This window comes from Lacerta agilis, chromosome 7, assembly GCF_009819535.1.
Source record: "Lacerta agilis isolate rLacAgi1 chromosome 7, rLacAgi1.pri, whole genome shotgun sequence".
Taxonomy (NCBI): domain Eukaryota; kingdom Metazoa; phylum Chordata; class Lepidosauria; order Squamata; family Lacertidae; genus Lacerta; species Lacerta agilis.
This window is the reverse complement of record NC_046318.1, coordinates 61820386-61845180: the sequence shown is the minus strand read 5'-3', so window position 1 is coordinate 61845180 and position 24795 is coordinate 61820386. Positions and strand designations below refer to the sequence as shown.

At 41.2% G+C, this 24795-nt stretch overlaps 1 protein-coding gene across 2 annotated transcripts in view; it reads left to right on the top strand.

The window, feature by feature from the left end:
• TRIQK (triple QxxK/R motif containing) overlaps positions 1-24795 on the top strand; it is a 43882-nt gene that overhangs the window by 4535 nt on the left and 14552 nt on the right. For both annotated transcript variants that reach the window (XM_033155560.1, XM_033155559.1), the window contains exon 2: positions 12679-12756. In XM_033155560.1, the coding sequence (XP_033011451.1) occupies positions 12696-12756 (61 nt within the window). In that variant the 5' untranslated portion in view covers positions 12679-12695. The remainder of the gene's footprint in view (positions 1-12678; positions 12757-24795) is intronic.

Genomic DNA, 24795 nt, shown 5'->3' with positions numbered 1-24795 from the left:
CGTGGTGGGCCAGAGTGCAGGGGAGCGCACACCCACACGCTATTTCCAGCGCACTTTCGGTCGACGGAGCGTCAGAAATAGCTTGTGCGCATGAGCAAGCGTCATTTCCGGAGCACTTTCGGGTTAGCGGAGTGACGGAAATACAGTGGTGCCCCGCTAGACGAAAATAATTCGTTCTGCGAAAATTTTCGTCTAGCGGGTTTTTCGTCTTGCGGAGCGGCAATGGCAGCCGCGCTTCGCAAAACGAAAAAAAAAGACGAAAGTTTTTCGTCTTGCGAGGCAGCCCCATAGACTTTTTCGTCTAGCGGGGCAGCCTTCCGCTAGACGAATGCCTTCGTGTAGCGAGTTTTTCGTCTAGCGAGGCATTTGTCTAGCGGGGCACCACTATAGCTTGTGTGCGTGCACACGGGCCTCTGCAGACCTGGAAGTGCACTGGAAATGACGCTTGTGCATGTGCACAAGCTATTTCCATCACTTCGCTGACCCGAAAGTGGGCAGCTGCGCTGCGCCGGTAAGAGCAGCCGGTGGCAGAGTGCAGCGGGGGTTGCCAGGGGCCGGATAAATGAGCCCGCGGGCCTTAGTCTGGGGACCCCTGGTATAGATGTTTGTTTGAGTCTAGATTTTATAAATAAGGAATGAGAGAATAACATTCATTGAACCAACTAGCCCTTAAATAATGTTAGTGAGCTCTTTGGTGTTCAGAAGAAAAGAAGCCACATCTCTATTCCTCACCTTGCTGTCTAGAATTATCTAGACTAGCGAAGTAGGAAGAAGAAACATTGATACAAATCAGGCCTTGCTTGAAGGAAAGCATTCTGTGAGGTCCCAGAAAAAAGAGTGCAAACATATAATAAATGCAAAGTGTATCATCTTGCCTCACTGGGGTCTTGCAGGATAAACAGAGAAGACAAAACAATACAAATTACACCCTAGAATGACAACATAGAGTTGTTGCTGATCTAAATGTTGTCTTTCAGGACCAAACTTCACACTACATAGAAACACATGTAATGGTATGGAGGTTTTTTGGCCAATAAGTTGCTTTGAGATGAGTGTCAACCTAAGAAGAGTCTTATTGAATCAGCCAAATGCCTATCTAACCCAGCTTCCTATTTCCTACAGTAGACAACCAGATACCTATGGAAAACCCACAAGCAAGACATGAGCACAGTAGTGATTATAAGCAGGGAAGTGAGGGCCTGTACTTAATTATTTGCACACCCCAAAGTGCCTTACTAAACAGCTCCCCCCTACCAACCTGGTATTCCCAGCAGGTGTTTGAAAACTTCAAGAATGGAAGACTTTTGGGGTTGGGAAAGGGTTAATCACTCCCTGCTTTTCAGTCTCCAGTGCTTCCCTTGTGAAATGGCTTTTACAGCAAAATAAGAGCAATAGCTATCATCACACACATTTTCAGGCAGTATGTAGTTTGGCTGTCATACATAAAATTAAAATGCTGTGTTTCTACATCACTCTGGAGTGCAAACCAGTTTGTCTGTAGTTAGGTTTGGCAGATCACAGTTTTAGTAACAAAACACTCTTGAGCTGTTGTGCCTGGAGTAAAGGATGTGTGTTGTTTTCTATAGGATTGTGATGTTTTGGAATAAGAGATAATCCTTCAAAATAAGGCACATCTGGCAGCCCAGTCTGTCGTCTGCAGCAAATCTATCAGCCTTGACTTGGAGAGCTGCCATGAGACTGTTGTGAACTGAAAAAGCATTCTGTGTACAGCTGTATTGGCACACCTGAGCTTCATCACACACACACACCCCTTCACATCAGAATGATTTTCCCCAAACACAGCAGTGCGCAGGCTTCCACTAATTGACTCACAAGTGGCAAGTGTCTTTTATTGTGACTCCCCCAACACCCACACCTGGTGCAAAGGTGCCCTCTACTAAGTTCTCCGTGATTCGTTCTGAAGTTGATGGAAGGAGTTCTTTCTGGCATCTGCAAAAGCCCAATGATATAAGTACCCCCGCTCTAATTCCCTCTGAATTCTAATCAGTTTATAAAACAGCCAGGAATGGGTTGATGGCAGTTTCAGACTCCTATATTGATTAGGAAGGAGAAAGTATTATAAATTTCCCAGGCTCCAAATAGCTAAGTGGCTTACTGTTTGGGATTTCCCCCTCTACGTCTTTTTATAATGCACATGTATCTTGATTTAGGATTAAGTTGTCCTGGTCAAAGAGTGCATTTTTTTTGTTTTGTTTTTGAGCAGAGATTGAATGGCCATCTGTCATGTATGATCTAGTTGAGATTCCTGCATTGCTGGTAGTTTGACTAGATGACCCTTGTGGTCCCTTCCAACTCTACAATTCTATGATTCTGTGTTTCACTTTACTGCACCAGAAAAGGTATGAGAGCATGGGAACACTAGGAACAGGTTTAGTTACACGCAATAAAACCACACAGCATTCCTTGAAGGGTATTAGCTTATTTGATCAAGTGTTGGCAGCATAAGATCAGTGTGTCCAACAATGTCCCCACCTGAGCATCCATGATGGGGCTCTACATGTGTAGAATACTACTCATCTGTCATGGATGCTTTAGCTGTGATTCCTGCATTGCAGGGCGTTGGGCACGCCGACCCTTGGGGTCCCTTCCAACTCTATGATTCTTTGATTCTACACATGTTCCCATTAATTCATGCCTTCAAATGGGCTTGGGGACTTAGGCAGATAATAGCGCTATGACTTTTAAAAGTGTTTTATAGTTTAAATTATTTTAATGTTATGCTGGTTTGCTATGGGTGTTGATAATTTTATTGTGAGATTTTAGTGTTGTACAGTGTTTTGATTCTGATATAGGAAGCTGCCTTGAGAAGGAAATAAGCTCATCTTGCAGGGTGGCCATTCGGGCACATAAGTATAAAAACTGTTCTGGTGCAAAAGCCGCAAGAGGTCAGATGAGGCCTTCTTCTGATTTAAATGGCAATCCATTACAATGCTCTGCTGTGCTCATGGCAACGGCTACTAAACCACTCTTCTGCAGTTTACTGAACAGGATGTCATATGAAACCTTGGGGAAAGTTTTATTGAAGTTAACTTCTCAATCCATAAGGAAATCCCTTATCTGTCAAACACAAGTGGAAACGGATAACCACTTACCATGTGATTGGTGCTTAAAACATGCCACACGCTGTTTTTAGAAAGCTGCATGGGGGAAGGACTAACATGGGGGGCAATCAGGAAGTCGGACTTGTGTATCTCATGAAGCTGTCGCCATAACTCAAGCATTGTCTTGCCTATAGTCTAAAGTGGCAAAGTCTCCTGTCCTTGATATCTTCCACCTCCTTCTGCATATGTAGACCATGCACAGGGCAGGTGCAAAGTCAACATGAGTGACAGGGAAAGGGCTGTAGCTCATTGGCAGAGCATCTGCTTTGCATACAGAAGGTTCTGGGTTCAATGCCCATTTCCAGGTAGGGCTGGGAATGCCTCTTGTCTGAAATCCTAGACTACTGAGCCAATGCTCATTAATTCAGTAGGAAGCAGCTTCCTGTGTCTTTCCATGTAGTTAGAACTGTCACGGGAGGCTTTTAAAAATAACAACTACCTGGTAGTATGATGCCTTTGACTACCAGTGGTGGTCAAAGAATGAACTGGATTGTTTTGGGCAGCTTAAAAATAAAAATAAAAATACCCATATATACTTGATTATAAGCCGACCTGAATATAAGCCGAGGCACCCAATTTACCAAAAAACTGGGAAAACTTACTGACTCAAGTATAAGCCTAGGGTGGGAAATGCGGCAAAGTTGGCGGCGGAGGAAGGAGCAGCCCAAAAGGGCTGCTTTCAGGCTGCTCGTTCCTCTGCTGCCGCCAACAACAGCCTCTGCCGCTCGCAAGGGCAGGCCCAGGAGCCGCGCTTGGCAGAGTGGCGGTGGCATAAGCGGCGGCAGCAAACGCTCACTCGAGTATAAGCCGAGGGAGGCTTTTTCAGCATTAAAAATGTGCTGAAAAAGTCGGCTTATACACAGGTATATACGGTAACAATAATGGAAAGTTTTGTTAACATTCCACAGCTTTGGTTAACAAAGCATAAATTTCCACACAACCCACCCACCTTCTTGTTTTGACTCATCACCTGAAGTTAAGCAAAACAATAAGCGAAAAAGAAATGAAACCAAGAGAAGGAACACTGAATATTGTGTGTGTGATGATATATTTTAAAGCTGTGTTTTCCAAATGAATGCCATGTGAAGAAAAAGACAAAGGGATTGTGTGTGTGTGTGTGTGTGTGTGTGTAGAAAAGGTATGCTGTTCCCAGTGTGTAGTATACAAAGAATCACAACTCAAAAGAGCTACAACAAGTTATCCTCTCTCCATTAAATAACTTGAATGGTCATACACTTTCTTTTTGATGTTTTAAACATGGTGCGATGTGTACACCTTGGCAGCCTTGATGGCCCATAGACTGGAACTCTGCAAAAATCATTATGATAACGGAACTGCTTTAGAAGCCTCAGATGATTTTGAAAACATGTGATCGATGACCTTTATCGCTACGGCTTTTATTTCAGTTATTTCCCCTCCTGCATCAAAGGAAATAAAATTCAAAAGGGGTGTGTGAGTTTTAAGGATAAAAGAGGGAATTAAACCATTTCTATATCATGTTTACTGCTGATCTCCTTAATCACTAGGGCAGAAGAAATAATTACCTCTAGTAGCATATATATATATATATATATATATATATATATATATATATACACACACACATACATACATGGAAGTGTGCTGTATTTTTATATTGCCTAACAGTGGTAGATTCCTGAACTCTGCCAGTTTAACTTTTAATAATACTCAACATGGCACAGTTTCTGTATTTGTGTTCAGGCTGTTTACATAATATGATCATCCTGCTGGATCTTCTGTCGCCTGGTATTTTTTTCACCAAAGCTGGCTGCATGTACTCCATCCCGTAAAGCCCCGAGGAGAGCAGAGCATGCGGAAGAGCTGATATCCCTCCTGCCCCCACAATAGAAATTTAAGTTGCAGTAAGAGAACATGCAGTCCTTGGGTTGTCCCAAGGTTAAGAGTTCCCACAGCATAGCGATATTTGAAACTATTTTGCTTAACATGCAGCCTTGCCCGGCAGAAGGAGGAAAACGGCATTGCTAACAAGTGGTGAATAATTGTTGCTTTTGTGACTGCTTGTAAGTTTCCCATTTGGTTGGCGAAGGTGGGAAGCAGGATGCCTGACGAGGTGGACCTTTTCTTTGATTTAGCAAGACCCTTCCTATGTTGTTATGAAAGCCAAAGGAACTGCAGGGTGTCCACAGAGCCCGTCACTCTGATCCTAAACAATTGCAGTGACATGTCTGGCAGCAATGCTGCGAGGCATGTTGTTCACAGATTTATACTGATGAAGCCTAAAGGTACATTTGCGTACACCTCCTGTAAGTCAATGCAAAACAGAAAAAAGAAAAAAGATCAATATCTTTATATTAGCAAATATGCTTGTCAACCATCCTATTAACCCTTGCAGTTCTTTGCTCCAACACAGGAATTTGGGAGTGGATTGTTTAATGTTGAACAGTTGGGTAGACTGCTGTTTGCACATTTTTCTTACAATTTTTTGTACAGACAACAATTGGGAAACTAACTTTTTTGTGAGGAGGGGGATTAAAAAGGAATAGTCATAGAAGGAGCTTTTAATATTACTGAAGCCCCTTACAGCTGTCATTGCAATCCAGAATGCAAGTGTGGTAGATGAAGTAATCCACAGTGAGCACATATACATGCATAGCAAGTCTTTGGATCAAGCCCTTCCTATTTCGATGTAGCAGATGTTGAAAACTCTAATATTGCTTTGCAAAGAGGAAACGACAGCTAAATAACATTTATGAATGCATCAACCATGCTTTTTCTGTTAATGGAAAAAGCATAATGTTTGTGTTGTTGGCGTGCAAGCTGTGTGTGTATATGTGATTGATATATAATTACACACAAAACACGCACACACACATTCTCCCTATTTATAACATTGTGGATGTTACCAAGAAAAAAAATGTTGCTAAAAATATTGTTTCTTCATTTTAGGCACATTGTTTCCTATTTTTTTATTGATGCACTAGAACCTTATTTATTAAACTGTCTGGAAAAGGTTAGCTTTATTTACACTCAGGATTATTTGGGAATGCACAGCATCCTGCATATGCTGTGGCTACTTCTCATAGCTAGTTGTTTGTATATGACTGTTTCTCCTCCACCACCAAAAAAGCAATGCTCAGGATGGTAGTCTACTGTGAGGCTTATCGCTGATTTCCACATCATTGAATAATGGGGATTATCTCTGATTCCCACAGCATAAATGGCATTCACACAGCATTCACATAATGCTCCATGGCTACTGACTATCTTTTATATGGAGTCGAGGAAGATGTCTTACACCAGGTCAGACTCTTTGTCCATCGTGACCTATACAGTGGCACTTCGGGTTACATATGCTTCAGGTTACATACGCTTCAGGTTACAGACTCCGCTAACCCAGAAATAACGCTTCAGGTTAAGAACTTTGCTTCAGGATAAGAACAGAAATCGTGCTCTGGCGTCGCAGTGGCAGCGGGAGGTCCCATTAGCTAAAGTGGTGCTTCAGGTTAAGAACAGTTTCAGGTTAAGAACGGACATCCGGAACGAATTAAATACGTAACCAGAGGTACCACTGTATATAGTTTACTTGGATTGGCAGTGGCTCTCCAGACCCTTGGAAAAACAAAGTCTTTCTCATCATCAGACATTTGTTCCTTTAAAAAAAGAATACCGGAGACACTAAGAATTGAACTTGGGACCTTCTGTGCCCATGCTCTATATCTAAGACATGATAGTTCCCCAGCAATATGTTTAATTTGCAACATGATACACCTCACATTTGCCATTGTTAAGCTCCCACAGGCAGTCTTTAAATATAGATTCGGGCTACTCCACATGGACCACCAGACCCAACACTTTCCCTTGACAATGAAGTAAGAGCATAATAGTTGTGTCATATGTCAGGCTAAGACCCATCTAGTCCAGCACTTGTTTGTTTTGAAAAGTGTCTTTCCAGATGTTTCTGGGGGTTCCACAACCAGGACATGATAATGTTTTCCAACCCCTGCTGCCGCTGCTATTGGTATTCATTATATTTGTATACTGCTCTTCATCACAGGGTGGTTCATAGCATAAAAATACAAAATGAGGACACAAAATCCACGATAAACTGAAACCCAACCAAATAACCCCCCTCTCACAAACACATAGAATGTTAATCAGCTAAAGATCTGGTTATAGAGAATCATGTTTGCCTGGCACCTAGAGATATGTAATGAAGGTGCCAGGGGAGCCTACCTGGAGAGAGCATTCCACAAACTGGGAGCCACCACAAACTGGGAGCCACCATTCTTGTGTTGCCACCCTCTGGACCTCTCGTGGAGGTGACACACAAAGAAAGGCCTCCGATGATTACTGCTGTTCATTTCTAGCATCTGATAATCAACAGGTCACTCCTTCTAAAAATGGATGGTACACTTAGTTAAAATGACCAGTAATCATAGTTAGATTCCCATAAATAGGTCTAATTCTTTTTGAAGTATGCTAAGCTGTTGGCCACCATAATAACTTGGAATAATGAATTATCTGAGTATGAATTTCATAAATTATTTTTTCTATGCTGTTCTAGAGGTTAATTATACATAGATGATAGCCCAACCTTCTTTTGAAACGATCTGAAGAAAGAAACTCCATAGCTCACCAGGCAATTTATTCCCTTACTGACCTGCCATTGTGGTTAACTAAAATTGATCTTTCTGCAGAAGAGGGAACAATGGCTTGTTCTATTGCATGGGATAAGCTATTGTTCTCCCCTTATTTCTGCATTAGCTGCTGGGCCATAGCCTAAAAACTTAGCTCATTTGGTTAGCGCAAATTCTTAATTCATTTTCTATATAATGAAGGACTGCCTTCAAGATTTCATTATCTTTATGATCAAAAAAATATTTGGTATTAATATTTAAGTATCTTCCACTATTGAGGAACCCAAATCTATTATAAAAGATCTAGTCTAATTTTCATGAAATTTTGTGTGCCAGTAGATATTGCTATGTACACTGGAAGTCCCGTTGGACCTTATTATTCTTATTAATCATTTATATGGGACCATAAATGTGTAAAGCACAGTGCCATGTAGTTTATAGCTTTTATATTCATTTTTATTATATCACTCATATGAATGGGAATGTGTGATCCCTGAGATAGTGAGGAACAAGGTGATAAATTTCCTCAAAATGTAAAAATAATGGGTACTTCATGAGTGGCAAGCTCAAAAATATTCTCCTAGAGGCTGTGCATAAATTATATAACTTTTTCTAACGTGAACCAAAATCTATTCTTCCATTTGCAATGCTGGGGGAAAATAATCTGCTGTGCAAAATTAAGGGGTCTCATCATTTCTGGACAGACTTGCATCACTCACACCTGATTGGACTTTAAGATTTCACCAAGACTGTCCCAAGCTATTGAAATGAGAATCCTAATAAGGTCAGAAATATATACTTGAAAAAGCACATAGGTCATGATTCAATGTATCCATATAGGTCCTTTAAAATAACCAAAGGGATTCAACAGTGAATTATGCCCTGCCACATGTTGAGGAAAGCACTTGGCTTTAAAGAAGTGCATGATGTTTCAGAGCATGATTCATGGGGAGTGAGTCAGAGACAGGGCAGTTTTCCTTTTGTACCTGCTGCAGATTCTGTTGCTACCACCATAGGCAAAATTAGGTACTTGGAAGGTTATGCCTGGGCTGCAGATCAGCTGTTACCACTGCTGCTATAGTGTTTAAATGACTATGGCCCATGTACAGTGGTACCTTGGTTCTCAAATGCCTTGATACTCAAATGCCTAGGTTCCCAAACACTGAAAACCTGGAAGTAAGTGTTCCGGTTTTCCAACATTTTTCGGAAGCCAAACATCCAATGCGGTTGTCGGCTATTGTTCCCGGGGCGCCCGTACCAATCAGAAGCTGCGCCTTGGTTTCTGAACATTTTGGAAGTCAAGTAGACTTCTGGAATGGATTAAGTTTGGCGCTTTTGTTTTTTGCTATTTATTTTGCGTTTTTGTTTTTGAGGCTTTTTCGGTTAATTTGTTTTCGTTACTGTGTGGAATTCATTTCAGCTACTGATTGATTGATTGATTGGTTGGTTGTGTGACTGCGGAAATGGATAAAAGCCCCCCATCCAAACAATGACTATCATCAGTGCAGTTAAGAAAAAGAGTTAATTTTAATTTTTATCATCTACAATACTATCTTATTTATTTTATAGTGTAGTACATTGATTGTTGCTTTCATTTTATGGCTCAATGGTCTCGTTAGATAGTAAAAATCATGTTAAATTGCTGTTTTAGGGGTTGTTTTTAAAAGTCTGGAACGGATTAATCCATTTTACATTACTTTCTATGGGAAAGCGCGCCTTGATTTTGGAACGGACTTCTGGAACGGATTAAGTTTGAGAACCAAGGTACCACTGTACTGGATTATAAGGGGAACAGGCTTTCACAGCCATGTGACTTATCTCCAGTTTGGTCCTTCCAGGAGAAGCTTTTGTGGGGAGAAAGCATTGGCAGGCTAGATTTAGTCATTTGCCATATTTATAGCCTGCCTTTCCTTCAGTGTGCTCATACATGGTTCCTTCTCTCCCATTTTATCTTTGAAAAAGAGTGACTTGCTCATGGTCACCCAACAAGCTTCTTGGCTAAGTAGGGATTTGATCCTGGGTTTCCCCAATTGTTGGCTGACATTAGTGGCCCTTGTGCTGATAACAGGACACTCAGGTTCAAGAACAGCATGTGACGTTTTTTCCTACATGACCCTACATCAATGTAAGAAAATCACATGTCTTCATGGGAAGAGTGATCTCTGCCAGTCAGGGATCATGTAAGTGAGAGTGATAACAGAACACGATACAGCTGGTCAGATATAGCCATGTGACACCACCACCAAGTCTATTCAGAGGATAGTTATGTTTCCTGAACTGACATTGCCATCACTCTGAATGGGCAAGCCTTTTCATTCCCTATTCAGACCTTCAGGAAGCTTTTCATACCTGCATAAAGCTTTCACAAATAAAGTTCCCATTACTTTTTGACTCGGGCCTTCCAAAAGCTGCTTCTCAACTCTCCTTTGCTGGAAAAGAAAAAGAAAGATAATTATTGTTTCGGTTTCAATCACCACCTTTTTATCACTCTTTGATAATAGTACAGTGGGGAAAGGATTGAACTCATTTCTTGTTTACATAAAAAAACAAACCTCAGTGGTTTGCATCATTTTATGGAAACCATTTTAGTTTAATGAAAGGCTGACAGTTTTCTTTTCAAAGTATTTCATGAGGTGTAAAAAACTGATACAATGAAAACCATTCCTGAGCAGGATTCATAAATAATGAATATATTTTCTTATTAATCCATATTTTAGTTTAACTTGGGCTCATAGCAAGTTAGTTCCTCAGGGAAAGCAGGTTTTAGTTTTTTGGTGTTTTTTATTATTACAAGGGAAGGTGATGAGCTATGGTCCCCCGGGAATTAAATTGTGAAAACAATCTCGGTTTCGTACATGCTAATATAGATCTGTTATTCCCTTTCCACATCTATTGCAAGACATTTTAAATTGTGGCTGATCTTTTATGCAAATAGCTGTCTTATTAGACATTGTGGCTGTATGTGCTAATGTCTCTCTGGGTTTCTTGGGAGTTTGCTATCTAACCATCAAAGCAGTCGAAATGAATGATGATTACTGCACAGCTTTGAAGAACAAAGAAAAGTCACAGCAATTTTAGAGGTCTTGGTTACTGCAAAATCAGTGACAGCTTGAACCACACAGACATCCAGGAGGGTCTCTGTGGCTCATATTAACTAGGCCAAACTTTTTTTGTTTTTGTTTTTTTAAAGAACAAAATAGATATTATTTTTTCGCTTCCTAGTTTACTGGCAGCTGCAAAAAGTGCAGTCTTTTTTCACTGCTGACATTTTGTTGCAAACGTTCCAAGGGTATTGAATTAGCAAAAGGCAAATAAAAAAACCCTATTTCTTCAAGCAAATAAAGTAAGCTGCGAACTGGATGTTGCACATTAAAGTTTGTGTATCATCAACTTTACTAGCCTTTGTTCCTGTTTTGTGTCATCTGGAATATCGCAACATTGCAGATTCGACAGGGAAAATAAAAGACAAACACATAGGTCTCTGTGTGAGGTGAGGTGTAGGATGGGTGGGTGAGGAGGTTATCCTTATTGCCTTGATTTTATTACATGGGTCACATCTACATTATGAACCTGCATCAGTTTCATACCACTTTAACTGTTATAACTTCCCATAAAGAATCCAGGGAATTGTAATTTGGCGGGGATTCTAGCAGTTCTGTAGCCCCCCCCCCGACTGAACCAAATTCCTACGTTTTCCTGAGAAAAGGGGGAGGGAGAGACTGTTAAACCTGTTTTCATAGAACCGTAGGGTTGGATCATCTCGTCCAACTCCCTGCAATGCAGGACTTTTCGCCCAACGTGGGACTCTAACCCACAGCCTTGAGATTAAGAGTCTCTACAATTCTACCAACTGAACTATCTTCCAGTATCCTTTTAAGTCCGTAGTGTGCATTTGTAGAGAGCTGATGATGAATAGCCACATGATGAATAGCGGGTCTAAACCAGTTACAGGTGGGTAGCCGTGTTGGTCTGCCATAGTCGAAACAAAATAGAAAATTCTTTCCAGTAGCACCTTAGAGACCAACTGAGTTTGTTCTTGGTATGAGCTTTCGTGTGCATGCACACGAAAGCTCACACCAAGAACAAACTCAGTTGGTCTCTAAGGGTCTAAACCACAGAGCCTAGGGCTTGCCGATCAGAAGGTCAGCAGTTCGAATCCCTGCGACGGGGTGAGCTCCCATTGTTTGGTCCCAGCTCCTGCCCACCTAGCAGTTCAAAAGCACATCAAGTACAAGTAGATAAATAGGTAACGCTCCGGCGGGAAGGTAAACGGCGTTTCCGTGCGCTGCTCTGGTTTGCCAGAAGCGGCTTAGTCATGCTGGCCACATGACCCGGAAGCTGTCTGCGGACAGACACCGGCTCCCTCAGCCTGTAGAGCGAGATGAGCACCGCAACCCCAGAGTCGTCTGCGACTGGACCTAACGGTCAGGGGTACCTTTACCTTTTACCTGTAAAGTTATTGTGAAGGACAGTGTAGCATTTGTTGATGTGAAACGCGTTGGGTTAGATCAAGAATGGGGAATTTCAGGCACCGTGGGGGGAAATGTCACCCTCTAAGCCTCTCTGACTGATCCTCTGGACTCTCCCCAGGTCAGATCCTCTCCCCAGCCACACCTACCTGCTGTCTCTCTCACACACCCTTTAGTGTTTTCCTCTAGGTGCAGTGTGACCCTGGACTCTGATAATATCCCTTGCTTCCTTGATGGGGGACTGTGAGGGGTGTGTAGGAGCTAACGTACAGTTCAAAGGTGAAATTTACATTAATTGCTCCACCCACTTGGAATCACAGAATCATGTGTGCATCTGTGTAGTTATTTATTGAGTCAACTATTGGATGTATTGGTATCCTACCCTTCTGCTGCAAGGACAGCATTCAGGATGACTGACACCACTTACAACCATAGATATTGATAAACTCTTTCCCTCTTTCCTCACAGAGTTCTAGGACACAAAAATGGGTAGAAAAGATTCTTCTTCTGCAAGAGGTCCTGTTGAGCAGCACAGAAAACAAATAGGTAAAACATTTCCCTTTTTACTTAATATATTTGTTTCTCTTTTTAGTTTCCTGAGTGCTACATTCCTGTAGGAAAGATAGTGAGTTCTAAAGCAGATTACTTTAACTGCCTTCTAACAACATGTTTTGAACTGATTCAACTTTCTAATGCAGTGGTAGCTCACCTTTGCACCCCCCCCCCAATGTTGCTGGACTATCATTCTTGACTATTTGCCATTAGTCTCAAGCCGATGAGAGTTGGGGACCAACAACATCTGGAGAGCCACAGGTTAACCACCCTGCTGTAATGGTTTCACTGGATATGATGTACTCTCAGATTAACTCAAAGTGAAACTCAGTGTAATAATGTGGCTCTTTCGGTTAAAAGAGGAGTAGTTGCATATAGCACATACCAAATTGATTAATAGTGAGGGTGGCTTGAACTGTGGGTTGTCTGAATAAAGAGAATCTGTTGCATTGAGGCTGCATTCACACTAAGTCTGGACCTGTGATGAAGTGAACATGGGATTGCTTCACTGTGCATCCAATTCTCCAGTTTCCCATGTGGACATTATCCTGCATCGCTACAGCACATTAGCCAGAGAATCATATGCTGCTGCTCTTGGTGAGCTGTACTGCATTAGACTGAAAGCTGTAAATTGGTTTATCATATAAAAAAATTACCTGCACATTTGGAAATAGTTGACAGGAAGAAGCCGAGGCATTGTTTTGCATTTGTAGAGAAGCCATTGTATATGATTGAGCATTCACAGTGTGATTCCCCACTTGCAGTCGGAAATGGTGCAACCCAGCATGAGCCGAATCAGCACTGTGAGTTGTTCAGCAAAGGTGTGCTGGAATGTGGACTGGAACTGAAAAACAGAGACTTGGGTGCAAGTAATCACACATGTGCTTCACTGTAAGCCCAAACTCTGACACTGTTTTTTTCATCTGCATCTGAATGACGAGTTTGCCTTCAGTCTGAAACCAAATAGCCTACAGGCTGTTCCTTAGAGGGTTGAATCCAGGGAACACAAGTTATTTGCCTTAGTTTGTTGCAGTGACGAGCATTAATTACTAGATATTCTTCTGCCTAACTTGCCGTCACTTAAGGCAAGTAAACTGAAAAAAGAAATAAGAATGAATGTTCAGATTCAGATAGGGGGAAGACTTCTAGATCAGGGTAGATTTCATCTGGCCCATTGCTTTCCCTTCTCCTGTATGCACTGTAGAGCTCTGCTTCAATTTTCTATCAGGAGAATTAAAAAAATAATTTTAAAAATTGACACAAAACCTTCCTTTGTTCTCACATTATCTGTTTAGGTACCTCAGTTACCATAGGTTTCATCTGACAGTTTATTTGGCATGCACACACCACCACCTTGGCATTTTTTTGTGTATAGATAGCAGACAGAAAGGCTTTTTGTGCAACTACTCTAAATATCAAAACAGCATTTAGTCTCTGTGCATTAACTCCTGCAGGTACCTCTTCAGTTACAATAGTGTAATTAGGGTTATGGTAGAGACTGCAGAGTTTTCAGTCCCACTGCATCATCTCCAGTATGGAAGCTTTGTAGGGTGTTTCAGATTTCCGTGGAATTTACCAACGACTTCAAGTGTTTTTCATCCTCCCCGCCCTTCAACTTGGTTGTGCAACGGTTTGCACAACCAGCAGTCAGTTCTGGAAAATTCAACCCTGATTGCTCCTTATCGGGTTTGCTTCCTGCCTCTGCAATGAATGCAAGGGGTTGCCAAATTGGCTCAAACTAGTTAATTTCACCTCTACTGTGAAATGACTTCTCTGAACTCAAGCATGTCAGTTTCAAGCTGTCTCTTTGCAGCCCTTGTAGAACTTTTCTGGGTTGTTACATATCCAGCTGCATCTATTTTTTCCTCTGTCTGAGCTGCATGCCCCAGAGCTTGCACATCCAGCCACTGATTATTTTTATTTCCTTGTGGGAATTATATTGAATAGAATTAGACACCACAAAGCATTAGAATACTTTCCCATGCTAACAGAACAGCAGTACTTGCAATGGAGATTGAACCAGGAGGATTCATGTGTCATCCCTAAGTAGAATATTGTGTTTGCACACAGTAGATTGGGGAAAACTTGAAGCACAAAATTCCCATGAGTGTCAAGCCCTAGTTCTCTGGGCATCTGATGACCGAGCTAAGGACTCAGATGCCGGGGGGTGGGGGGTTGATATATTTCTTAAGTTGAAATGCTGCTGTTGCAGTATTCATTACAATCTGAAATGGAGAAGAAATTTTAGTGCTTGAATTGTCATTCTACCAAACATTACAATCAGTCCAGGTTCATATTCTGAGACAGGTAATTATAATGATAATTTATTTAATCATGAACTTCACTGACATAACTTAACAGCAACACAAAAAAGGCTAATACAGTAGTAAGGTATTGCTGTGGAGCACAGTAAGGCAGACTTGCTGGTTTTTAGGAAAGATGGCTGAATAAGTACTTTTGCACTGGAGTTGTACAGCAGAGGGATTTGCAGCCATTAATAATTTGAATTCAGAAAACATAAAAAGGCTTACCAAATTAGTTTAGCTTTTGGGGGTGTAAATTTGTGAATCATTGCAAAACACCACAAAAATAGTCTGTTAATTGCACAACACTTAAATGCAACACAAGGCATTCGGAATGGAACTAGTTGCCTGCTCTTACATTTTTGCACATATTAGATAATATCAAGGCATATTGTAAGCTTGAGGAAAACCTTTGGATCAAAAGGGGGGATATATAATATTAGTATCTCAATTTAACATAAATTGATTGGTTTTTGGCAGTCACACCAAAGCAGAAAAACTATGTAAAGAGAACCAAAGCCTGTGCTGTCAGGTATTTATGTTAGGTAGCACAAATTCATATTCATTAACTACTGAGAATCAATTTACAGACAGCTAAAGCTTGTCTTTAATCCATTGTTTAAAGTCAGGGAAGTTCTCTCCATGAACTCTTCTTCATTACAGCTGTTCTAGTTAAGCAAGTGTGTTATTTACTGGGATGCTGATTACGTTCTATGATATATTATTATTAATCTGAAAACCACCACCGTCATCACCAGTGTAATGGGGATGCAAAATGTGGACTGCAACTGCTCTGAATACATAAATAGCTTCCTTTCTTTAAAAAAGACCTTCTCCTGTTTAATTTAGAACACATGTCCTCCTGAACAATCGCTATCATGTGGACTTTCTGCTTCTACCTTAGAAGAAGGAGAAAGGGATGGTGTTGACAGTGTTTTCTCCTCCCATTGGAGGTGGGCTGTCACATATTCCAACCAGCAGTAACTCCATGCTCCACTGGTAACATTCAGCTTCTCTAGAAAGATTAGATAAGAGCAGTGTGTACTTGGTCCCAACACCAATTAAGAGCATGACCCATAGGGATGTAGGAAGCTGCCTTATACCCAGCCAGACCATTGGTCCTTCTAGCACAGTATTGTGGACGCTGATTGCCAGCGGTTCTCCAGAGTTTCAGAGAGGAGTCATTCTCAGCCCTTCCTGGAGTTGCAAGGGATTGAACCTGATGCATTCTGCATGCAAGGCAACTGGTTTACCACTAATCTACAGCCATTCCTTGTAGACATACATTACCAACATGTGGAAGAATGAACCATGGAGCTCCTGCTCCCTCCCTCCCTTTGTGTACAGTTGTGCATGAAAACAGCACACTGGGGCATTATGATGATCAGGCGGTGACATGAAAAAGAGGGTGCTTACTGCCCCTTCCTGATTCCTTCTGCTACCTCTGCATTCAGTTTTGAAAAGTTGTAAAAGAGGAGAAGGGGCATGTCTTCCACAAACATGGACTATATTCCTTGCATTGCAAATGAACACATCCGACGTCCCGAGGTATTTCTGCCATGTGTGTTATTCTAGTTTATTTTAAAGAGAATGGATGCTATTTCCATCACAGCCAACTGTACAATTCAAAAGAATGGGAGAATACGATCATGAATTAAACAGGTTGTTTCCTTTTGTTGAAGTGAATAGGAAATTCATGCTGAGTGACTGTAGTAACTATTAACCTTTGTCATGCATCCCTTGAGCTCCCAGCACAAAACAGTAAAACCATCAAAGTGACACAGGTTAAAGAAGCAGAAATGTGCTTGTTTCCAGCACGGCACTTTTTAACAGTACAGTATTTTTAACCTGTCAAATAAATACCTGATTGTCACTGATGTATCTTACAGTCATATAAAACTTATGAACCACAATATATATACTTTGAGGTGTTGTTTTTTTTAAGTGCCTGATGTCTCTTGCCAGTTTCCCACTCTCACATTGGCTGAAGCTGCTGTGATGTCACAAATGATCCCAACTGCTGTGGGGGAAGGACTAGTTTATAGAATGCTGGAAATCAGTAAAATTCAGAGAGAAGATGGAGCATTAGTTTGGCTTGGCATGTGTGCATCCTTCACACATGTAATAGAGACTTTTTACTGCATGGGGGTTAGAGAGATGGATTAGTGGGTAGCATGCAGGGGCTTGAGGGATGATGTGGGACATTAAGAAGGCAGGGGTGTATAATCCTCACAAAAAGGTTATAGACAAATGGGGTGTGTTGTTGCTGGGAAGAAGTACTGAGTATGCACTACCTGCGCCTTGTCATACGACAAAGCAATAAGAAAGTCAACATGTGACATTCATAGAGCATAATTCCAGTCTCAACACTGTAATAATAGATTCTTTATTGTGCCTTGCCATGAACAGCTAGGTGGAGGGTCTGTTTTCTTTATCTTGACTGTCATGATCACAAGCCTATTCTCCATGAATTCATCTGACTGGCTTTGAAGATTTTGAAAGCTGACCATTTTTTATTTTTTATTAATAAGGCTTTTGTGCATGTGCCCTGCCATGGCCTGTGTTTAATTCCAGAAAGTGAAATCATTATGCATTTGTCTATAAATATTTAATACTAATTTTTTATAAATGAGAAATTGATTTTGAAGTCCGGTAATAGCAAGAGTCAATTTGAAAGAGGTTCTTTTGCAATTGTTTTCCATGCTAGTAGTAAATGTAATTTATGAGCCTTTTTATAACGTGCCATCAGGGAGATGGCTCTTGCAATACATTATGATATTGAACCAATAATTACACTTAATACTTTTTCATATGTGTAGCACCTTGTATCCAACAAAGTCCAAATGCTTTACAAGGACTACTTGACTGTTTGATTACCTGGTTACGTTTCAGAAAGTAGACAGTTGATGCTACTTGGATTAATTTTAATTGTGCGAGTCAGCTGGACTACTTTTGTCCTTAAAAAAAAAAAAAAGACAGTGAGCCTGGTCCGCCTAAATTGGGAGTTGCAAAGAGTAGGTATATACTCAGAAGTGTTCTTCCCAACTCTGAATTGGTTAGTTGTCACGTGATGGTTTGAATAAAGGTTTCCGGACTCACTGATCAGAAAAGGCAAAGGAAAAACAGAGAAGCTTAAAGGAGTCACCTCTCTTTCAGTTTCTGCCTTGTGTACTGCATGCATTGGCATTCAGGAACTGGTTCCTCGGGGGATCTGGCTCAGGGGGTGCTGTCTCCAGGGGTTCTTAATTTAGGGCAGGGGTCAGCAAACCTTTTCAGCAGGGGGCTGGTCTACTGTCCCTCAGACCTTGTGGGGGGCCGAACAAATTCCTATGCCCCACAAATAACCCAGGGGTGCATTTTAAATAAAAGGACACATTCTACTCATGTAAAAACACACCGATTTCCAGACCGTCCGCAGGCTGGATTTAGAAGGCGACTGGGCCTTAGTTTGCCACCCATGATTTAGGGTTCTCTGGCCCAAGGGATCCTGACTGACAGGCTCTGGATTACCCCCACAGTTTGCACTGTCTCCTCAATTCAGCTGATTCCTTATTTGTCAAGAGTCCGGGGTGCTGATCAGGGTTGGAGGTCATGGCAGCCTCTTTTCTGCGTTTTAGAGCCGAGGAGAATTCTAGTGGATCTTTTACTCCTGCATTTATTATTTATTTCTAGAGCAACACAGTAACTATAGGTGCTGCACATGGATCCAAATAAAAGCTACAGATCCCACCCTCAAGCTTATGCTCTAGAAATGATAATAATAAACAAACACAACAAATCAACTGAAAGGTAGAAAGGGGAAGATGAGTTGGAGAATGCCAGAGTTGAAAAAGGTGAGTTTTTAATTGGCTTTTCTACACACATGAGTTGAAGGAGCCAGATGGCAGGAAGAAGTTCCAAATGTCAGGAAGTAGCAGAAAGAAAAAAAAGTACTTCGGGAGTTCATGGAAGAGGAAGGAAAGAGAGAAGGGATATGGAGAGAGGGAGCAGTTGGCAGAAGAGGAAAGAAGAGACTGAAGACCACTGGAAGGCAGTAGAAGTCTTAAAAGAATGTGAGAGGAGGGAAGAAGGGAGCCCAGTGTGGAGGAGTAACGTAACAATGAGTAGAATAGACAGAGACAAAACTCAAGACTGAAGATTTGAAGGAAGAAGCAGAAGAGGGTTGTAGCAGCCGATGCAAAAAAATCACGGAGAGTGAACATGAGCTTTTGTTCATCACTCTGTTTTAAAACCCCAGTGTGGTACATGTAGAAACTGCAAAGAAGAGAGCCACAAGGCCCAGCAGTTGAGGGAAGGCATGGGGAACAGAGATGGAGAGGAAACAAAGACCAAACCAACAGCCTCCAAGTAAGATTATCCTGAAACCATCCTGCTTCAGAGTTGTCTCCCTAGCCCATTGACGCTGTGTCCTCTTCACTCATATGGTGACATAGGTGCCCTAAGAGAGCACCCAAGGCTTAAAAACCTCTATCCCAGCGTGTGGTTGGGAAGGATCTCCCAATTTCTTCTCAAAGTCACCTAGCACTTGATTGAAAAAAGCCACAGATTCCACAAACTGCATGTTGATTTCTGCTTTTGTGCCCCACTGTAAGAGAACAGGAAGTTTTGAAACCATTGCAAGCAAATCCAGAGAGCCCGTCATATGTGGGTGAAGCAATGTTTTGTGCAGTTTAGAAGTACTTTGGGAAGGTTAAGGACCAATAATAATTTTATAAGGGGTGTCGTAAAATCTCTTTGAAACAATCATTAAGCCTTCAAACATGATTGCTTTTTAAAAGCTTAGTAAATAAAGCCAATGAAATTCGCCCCCATGTAAAATGGGAAACATGTTAATGGGGAAGTTAATAAATACGAACTGAATTAAAATTGCAAGCGGGCAAGCTAAAAATGTCCTCATTATGAGCAAAAGGCTTAGGCAAGGTGTTACAATAGACAGAGATTGTTTCTCTCCTTTGATCCATTACTCCTTCACTATAGCATCTGTGCAGCTACTTCAAACAGAAATGGTGTGCAGGGAGACAGTTCCCAGTGGCTCCCTTGCAAGACCGTTTTTTCCGTTCTGACTGTGCAGATGGCCAAAAGAAATACCCACTTCAACAATGTTGGAAAATGAATGCAAATAAAGTCAGTGCTCAGCTGAACTGCAAGTCCCGCCTTATAGCTAACTATAAGCTAACTCAAGATTCAAGATGAAATTGTAACCCACAAATTTTATGCATGCAGTTGCAAAATATATGGACCACTTTTTGCATATTTGCAAGGAATGCAAGTCGCTGAGACATTTTCTACTCTGCTTTGATCTTGCAGAGAAAGGAATTGCAGTCCTGTGCTTTGCACAACATCAAAGCCCTTTCCCCTCCCTGCTGAACAGCTGATGGTGAGGAGGGGACCAAGAAGACTTGATGAAATTTGGCTGCCATATCTGGCCTGTGGGTTGGGGTTCCCTACCCCTGCTTTAGAGTATTCTATTTAAATCAGTTCGTCTGCTGTTGAGTTAAGTGGCTTGGGGATTCCAGTCCCCTTTCTTGACATCAGCACGGATACCTTTGAATCTAGCTGGTTGCTAATATTTCCTGGTATAACTGTTGTTCATTATTTCATTTCACCTGAGGTCCAGTGCTCCAGTTGCTCATAAATATGTACAGCCTCTACTCTTTAGTGTAAGCTGTTATTGATGTCATTCATCTTTTCGTTAAGACCTGTCAGGTGGCATTTATGTTGAAGCGAAGTAGTGTAGAATTACAAGTGCCCTGAAGACTTTGGAGTGCTAAAATTATGAGTGATTTGGGGAGATTATTCCTCACAAGTAAATTTAGCGGGAGATAATACCGCTGCATACAAGAAGAGATCTTTTTCCTGTCAATTCTGTTAAATGTTTCAGTTTTTGAATAAATCTTTGAAGGACATGATGGGCTTTTTCGTCATTTCCCACACTATTTTCCACATCTAATATCTTCCTATCACAGCCGTCAGTGCATTAACATATGCAATGCTATTCTGCTCTTAGAATATACTTAATTAGCATGGCATGTGCAAACTATGATGATATACCTGTAGATGGAGAGCATGTCCCTTCTAAAGTATCAATACATCAGCCTGGCGTATTTTATTTAAAAAAGAAAAAGAAAAAGAAAGACTACTGCTATAAGGTGGTCAACTTTAGATGGGAAGTCAAACCCCCCCCCCCCCGGTTGTTTCCTGAATAGCTCTGAGCCGCAACTGTTCTGGGCAGAATATCTCATAAGACCAAGCCCTTCCAGTTTATAGAAGCTCAGTTCCTCTGTTTCAACTTGTTCTGCTTTGTGTTTCAATCTTTATACTTGCACCCTTGTCATTTGAAACACATCCTTGTGGAAACAGCTCCATGTTACATTCCTATACCGACTGTGCACTCCACTCACATTTCTTCAGCTCAGTACTACAGAAATGCTATCTGAAATGGATTACAGCTTCTTTGCAGTCCAGTTGAACGTGGATGACTGGACTGTTGGTCCCAGGGCACCGTGGCAAATCATTCCTTGCATGAAGTGTTTTCCAGGGACCTCCCTTTGGAGAGCTGAAATGATGGAACATGCCCTTAGGACCTGCCCAATATGAACTAGTGAATGTAGCTTTGAAAGCAACATGAAAGTAAAAGCTTTATCTTCAAAAGCTACGTGGATATGGAACATTGAATTACTTAGTGTCCCAATGCCAGTAGCAGCTAACAAGATAAAATTTGCAATGCACATACTGGTGAAGATCATTGAGATTTCTGATGGAAAATCATTCCCGCTCTCCTTGATCAAGCTGGCTTGGACATGCCTGCACAGCTGCAGAAAGCATCTACTGCCTTGATTGGTTTGCAGAGAGTCTCCCACCACCTTTCTGGCAGTAGGTTTTACAAATGCTCTGGTCCACTATGCATATTTGTGGTTTGGGCGGCCTCCCTACAGAGGCTGCAGCATATGAAGTCGCTCTTCATTTCCCACCTCCTCGTATCACTTCTGCCTCCCGTGTTCATTCAGCCTGCGTGAGACGGCTGCTTTATGGGTTTAAAATTGTAGCTTAACTTATACAAGCAGAATTCTGAGTCGAAACTGCAGGGAGAGTGGAAATAATTGAAGGTATAGATACTGGTATACTCAAGAAAGTCTTTTATTCAGGCTAAAGAAACCCTTGCTGATAGCATAAAATAAACTTATTCACTTTAATGCATCCTTCTTGTTGGCTTAAAGCTGAAATACAGTTGCTTGAAAATTAATTTACCTCTCATGAATGGCTGGCTGGATTATCTTTGTAGCATAAAATGTAATGATATGTCAACCCTGAGCTCAGAACATGTTGTGTCTATTGTAAAAAAAAGTTGTTCCTGAGCACTTAATGTTGTGTTAAATGATGATGTGTCCTTTGCAAATGTATTATTAGTGTCAAGCTGTTCCATCTCTCAAGATTGAAAAATGGCCAGTGATTTGAGCTACCATTAAACCTGAATAAAAAAAAGAGAGAAGAGCTGTGGGGGGTTCCCATGCTCTCTCTTTTGAGTACTAACACTTTGACTATATTCAATATATATCAAAATGTTTCCGTTAGCTGAAGACTCCTAAAACATCTTTAATCGCAGCAATTGAAATGGTATTAAAGCAAATCTCTCTTCCTCTTTTTCCCCCCTGCGTGTGCCGGGGGGCGGGGTGGGGGGGAGCGCTCTCTATACCAGGGATGTTCATCGTAAGATGTTGCAGAAGACTGCTATGAATGCTGCTTATGTTGCAGTCAATTGGCTTGCTATTAACTTGAACGATGATGAAATGGGAGCCCTTTTATTTGAAGCAGCACTTTTTTTACAATTGAAATTTTCAATTAATATTCTAAATATCCCAGCTCCCCATGTGATAGAGCCTTTCGTATCACTTTGTATTAGTTGGAGGAAAATGAGCGCCCTTATTTCCTATTATGCAAAGGGGGGATTTATGGCGCGATAGCGAGCAAACCACTTAACGGCGTCTGGTTACATGCATGGCCAAACGATTTTTGAAATGCTTTCACTACAAAATGTACATTTTCTACATTGCTACTACTTCCCGGACAACTCCTTCGTTTTAAATCAAAGGTATCAGCGTTATTTATCATGCCAGCTTGAGAATTAGATTGTGGCTCCTTTGCCTCAGCGATTGAATGTAAAATAGTTTTTGCGCTTTCTTGCTTGAGGGACGGCTAAAATTGGCAGGGCCGCGGCAGCACAGTTTAGCTTGGCCCAGGCATTGTGGCTAGAGAAAGCAACAGACAGGGGTGCTGGAACAACACCTTCTGTGAAGGCCCTGCAGCTTTTGAATTCCCCTTCTTAAATTTATCTCTTTCATACCACATGTTTAAATGGCTGTAATGGAGGATTAGAAAAGAGGGAGAAGTACATGTGAGCTTGGCAATGGGTGATATCGAATGCACCCAACACTTCAGTAGTGTTGTCAATGTTTACTCCCCCCCCCCCTATCATTTTAAAATGTATCTCAAAGTTTAAGGATAGCTGATTCAAAATAAAGGACACTGTGGACATCTAATCTTTCTCTTCTAAGGTTTCAAGGTATTCTGCATGTGTGGGTGTTTTTTAAAGGTCAGTTTATGCTCCTGATGCAGAGATCTGCCATCCAGCTTCTGTCTGTGTCTATAAGGCTATAGGATGGGGGACCTGTCATCTCTTATCATTAGCCATGCTGGCTGGGAGTCGGAGTCCAACATCTGGAGAGCCATAGATTGTCCATCCTTACTATACAGGATCCTTTTGAAAGTCCTGATAAGTGGGAAGGTGGTCAGCCACACCTGGATTGGGGTGTGGGTTGTGTAGATTCTAGTAACAAGGATATTTGAGTTCAGTGTGTTTGATGCTGCATTTCCTTGCATTTCAGTACCATTTATTATTGTGATGGTACTGAACTATGGGAAAGATATAATGTTTTTGTTTTTGTTATTATTATGGTACCAGCACAAAAATATTCAGGGCAGCAGTTTCTTGGCAGTTACAAATCGTAGAGAAAGCGCTGAAAGAGATTTTAAATCTGTAATGTTGATTTCTTTTACTATCTGTCAGTTTTTGGCATGCAGTAAATAACTCATTTTCAAATAATTTGCCTGTGTAATTAAATTTAGATTGCACACTTCTCCTTTCAAATATTTTGACTCTTCCTTCTCTGCCATTCAATTGTGGCATAATTGGTGCGGTCTGTATAAATGGGCAATAAATTTATGGACTTTTGTTTGAAGATCAGGCAGTGAATAGAACTTGGTAATCATCCCAGGAGGAATTATGATTGAACATGTTTGCGAGAGTTAAAGAACGGAATTTACTTTTGTTTTTGAATTAAAGACAATTAAAGATTTGCAGGCACCCATAAAAGACAATGAATCAAGGAACAAGTTAGAAGCAAGTCCATTTGCAGGTGAAAAGAAACGCCTTTGAATCAGAACCAGCTGTATTTTCTATGAAAGAATGTGCTTGCTTGATAGCATAATGTGCTCCTAAGCAGCTTACGCTTCACAGTATTCAGAAAATCGGAGTGCATTAATTTTTAAAGTTGCAAATGCAAGCGAAGAGCAACACTGCCTCGTGATGATAATGAGGGTGGATATTGGAAAGTCTATGTGTGGGTGGGGGTGGGACATAGATGGAGCTTCTGAAATGTGAATATTCATAAAACAATAGCCAGGCATACACATGATAATGAGCTTGGACAGCAACACAAACAAAGGGCAAAGA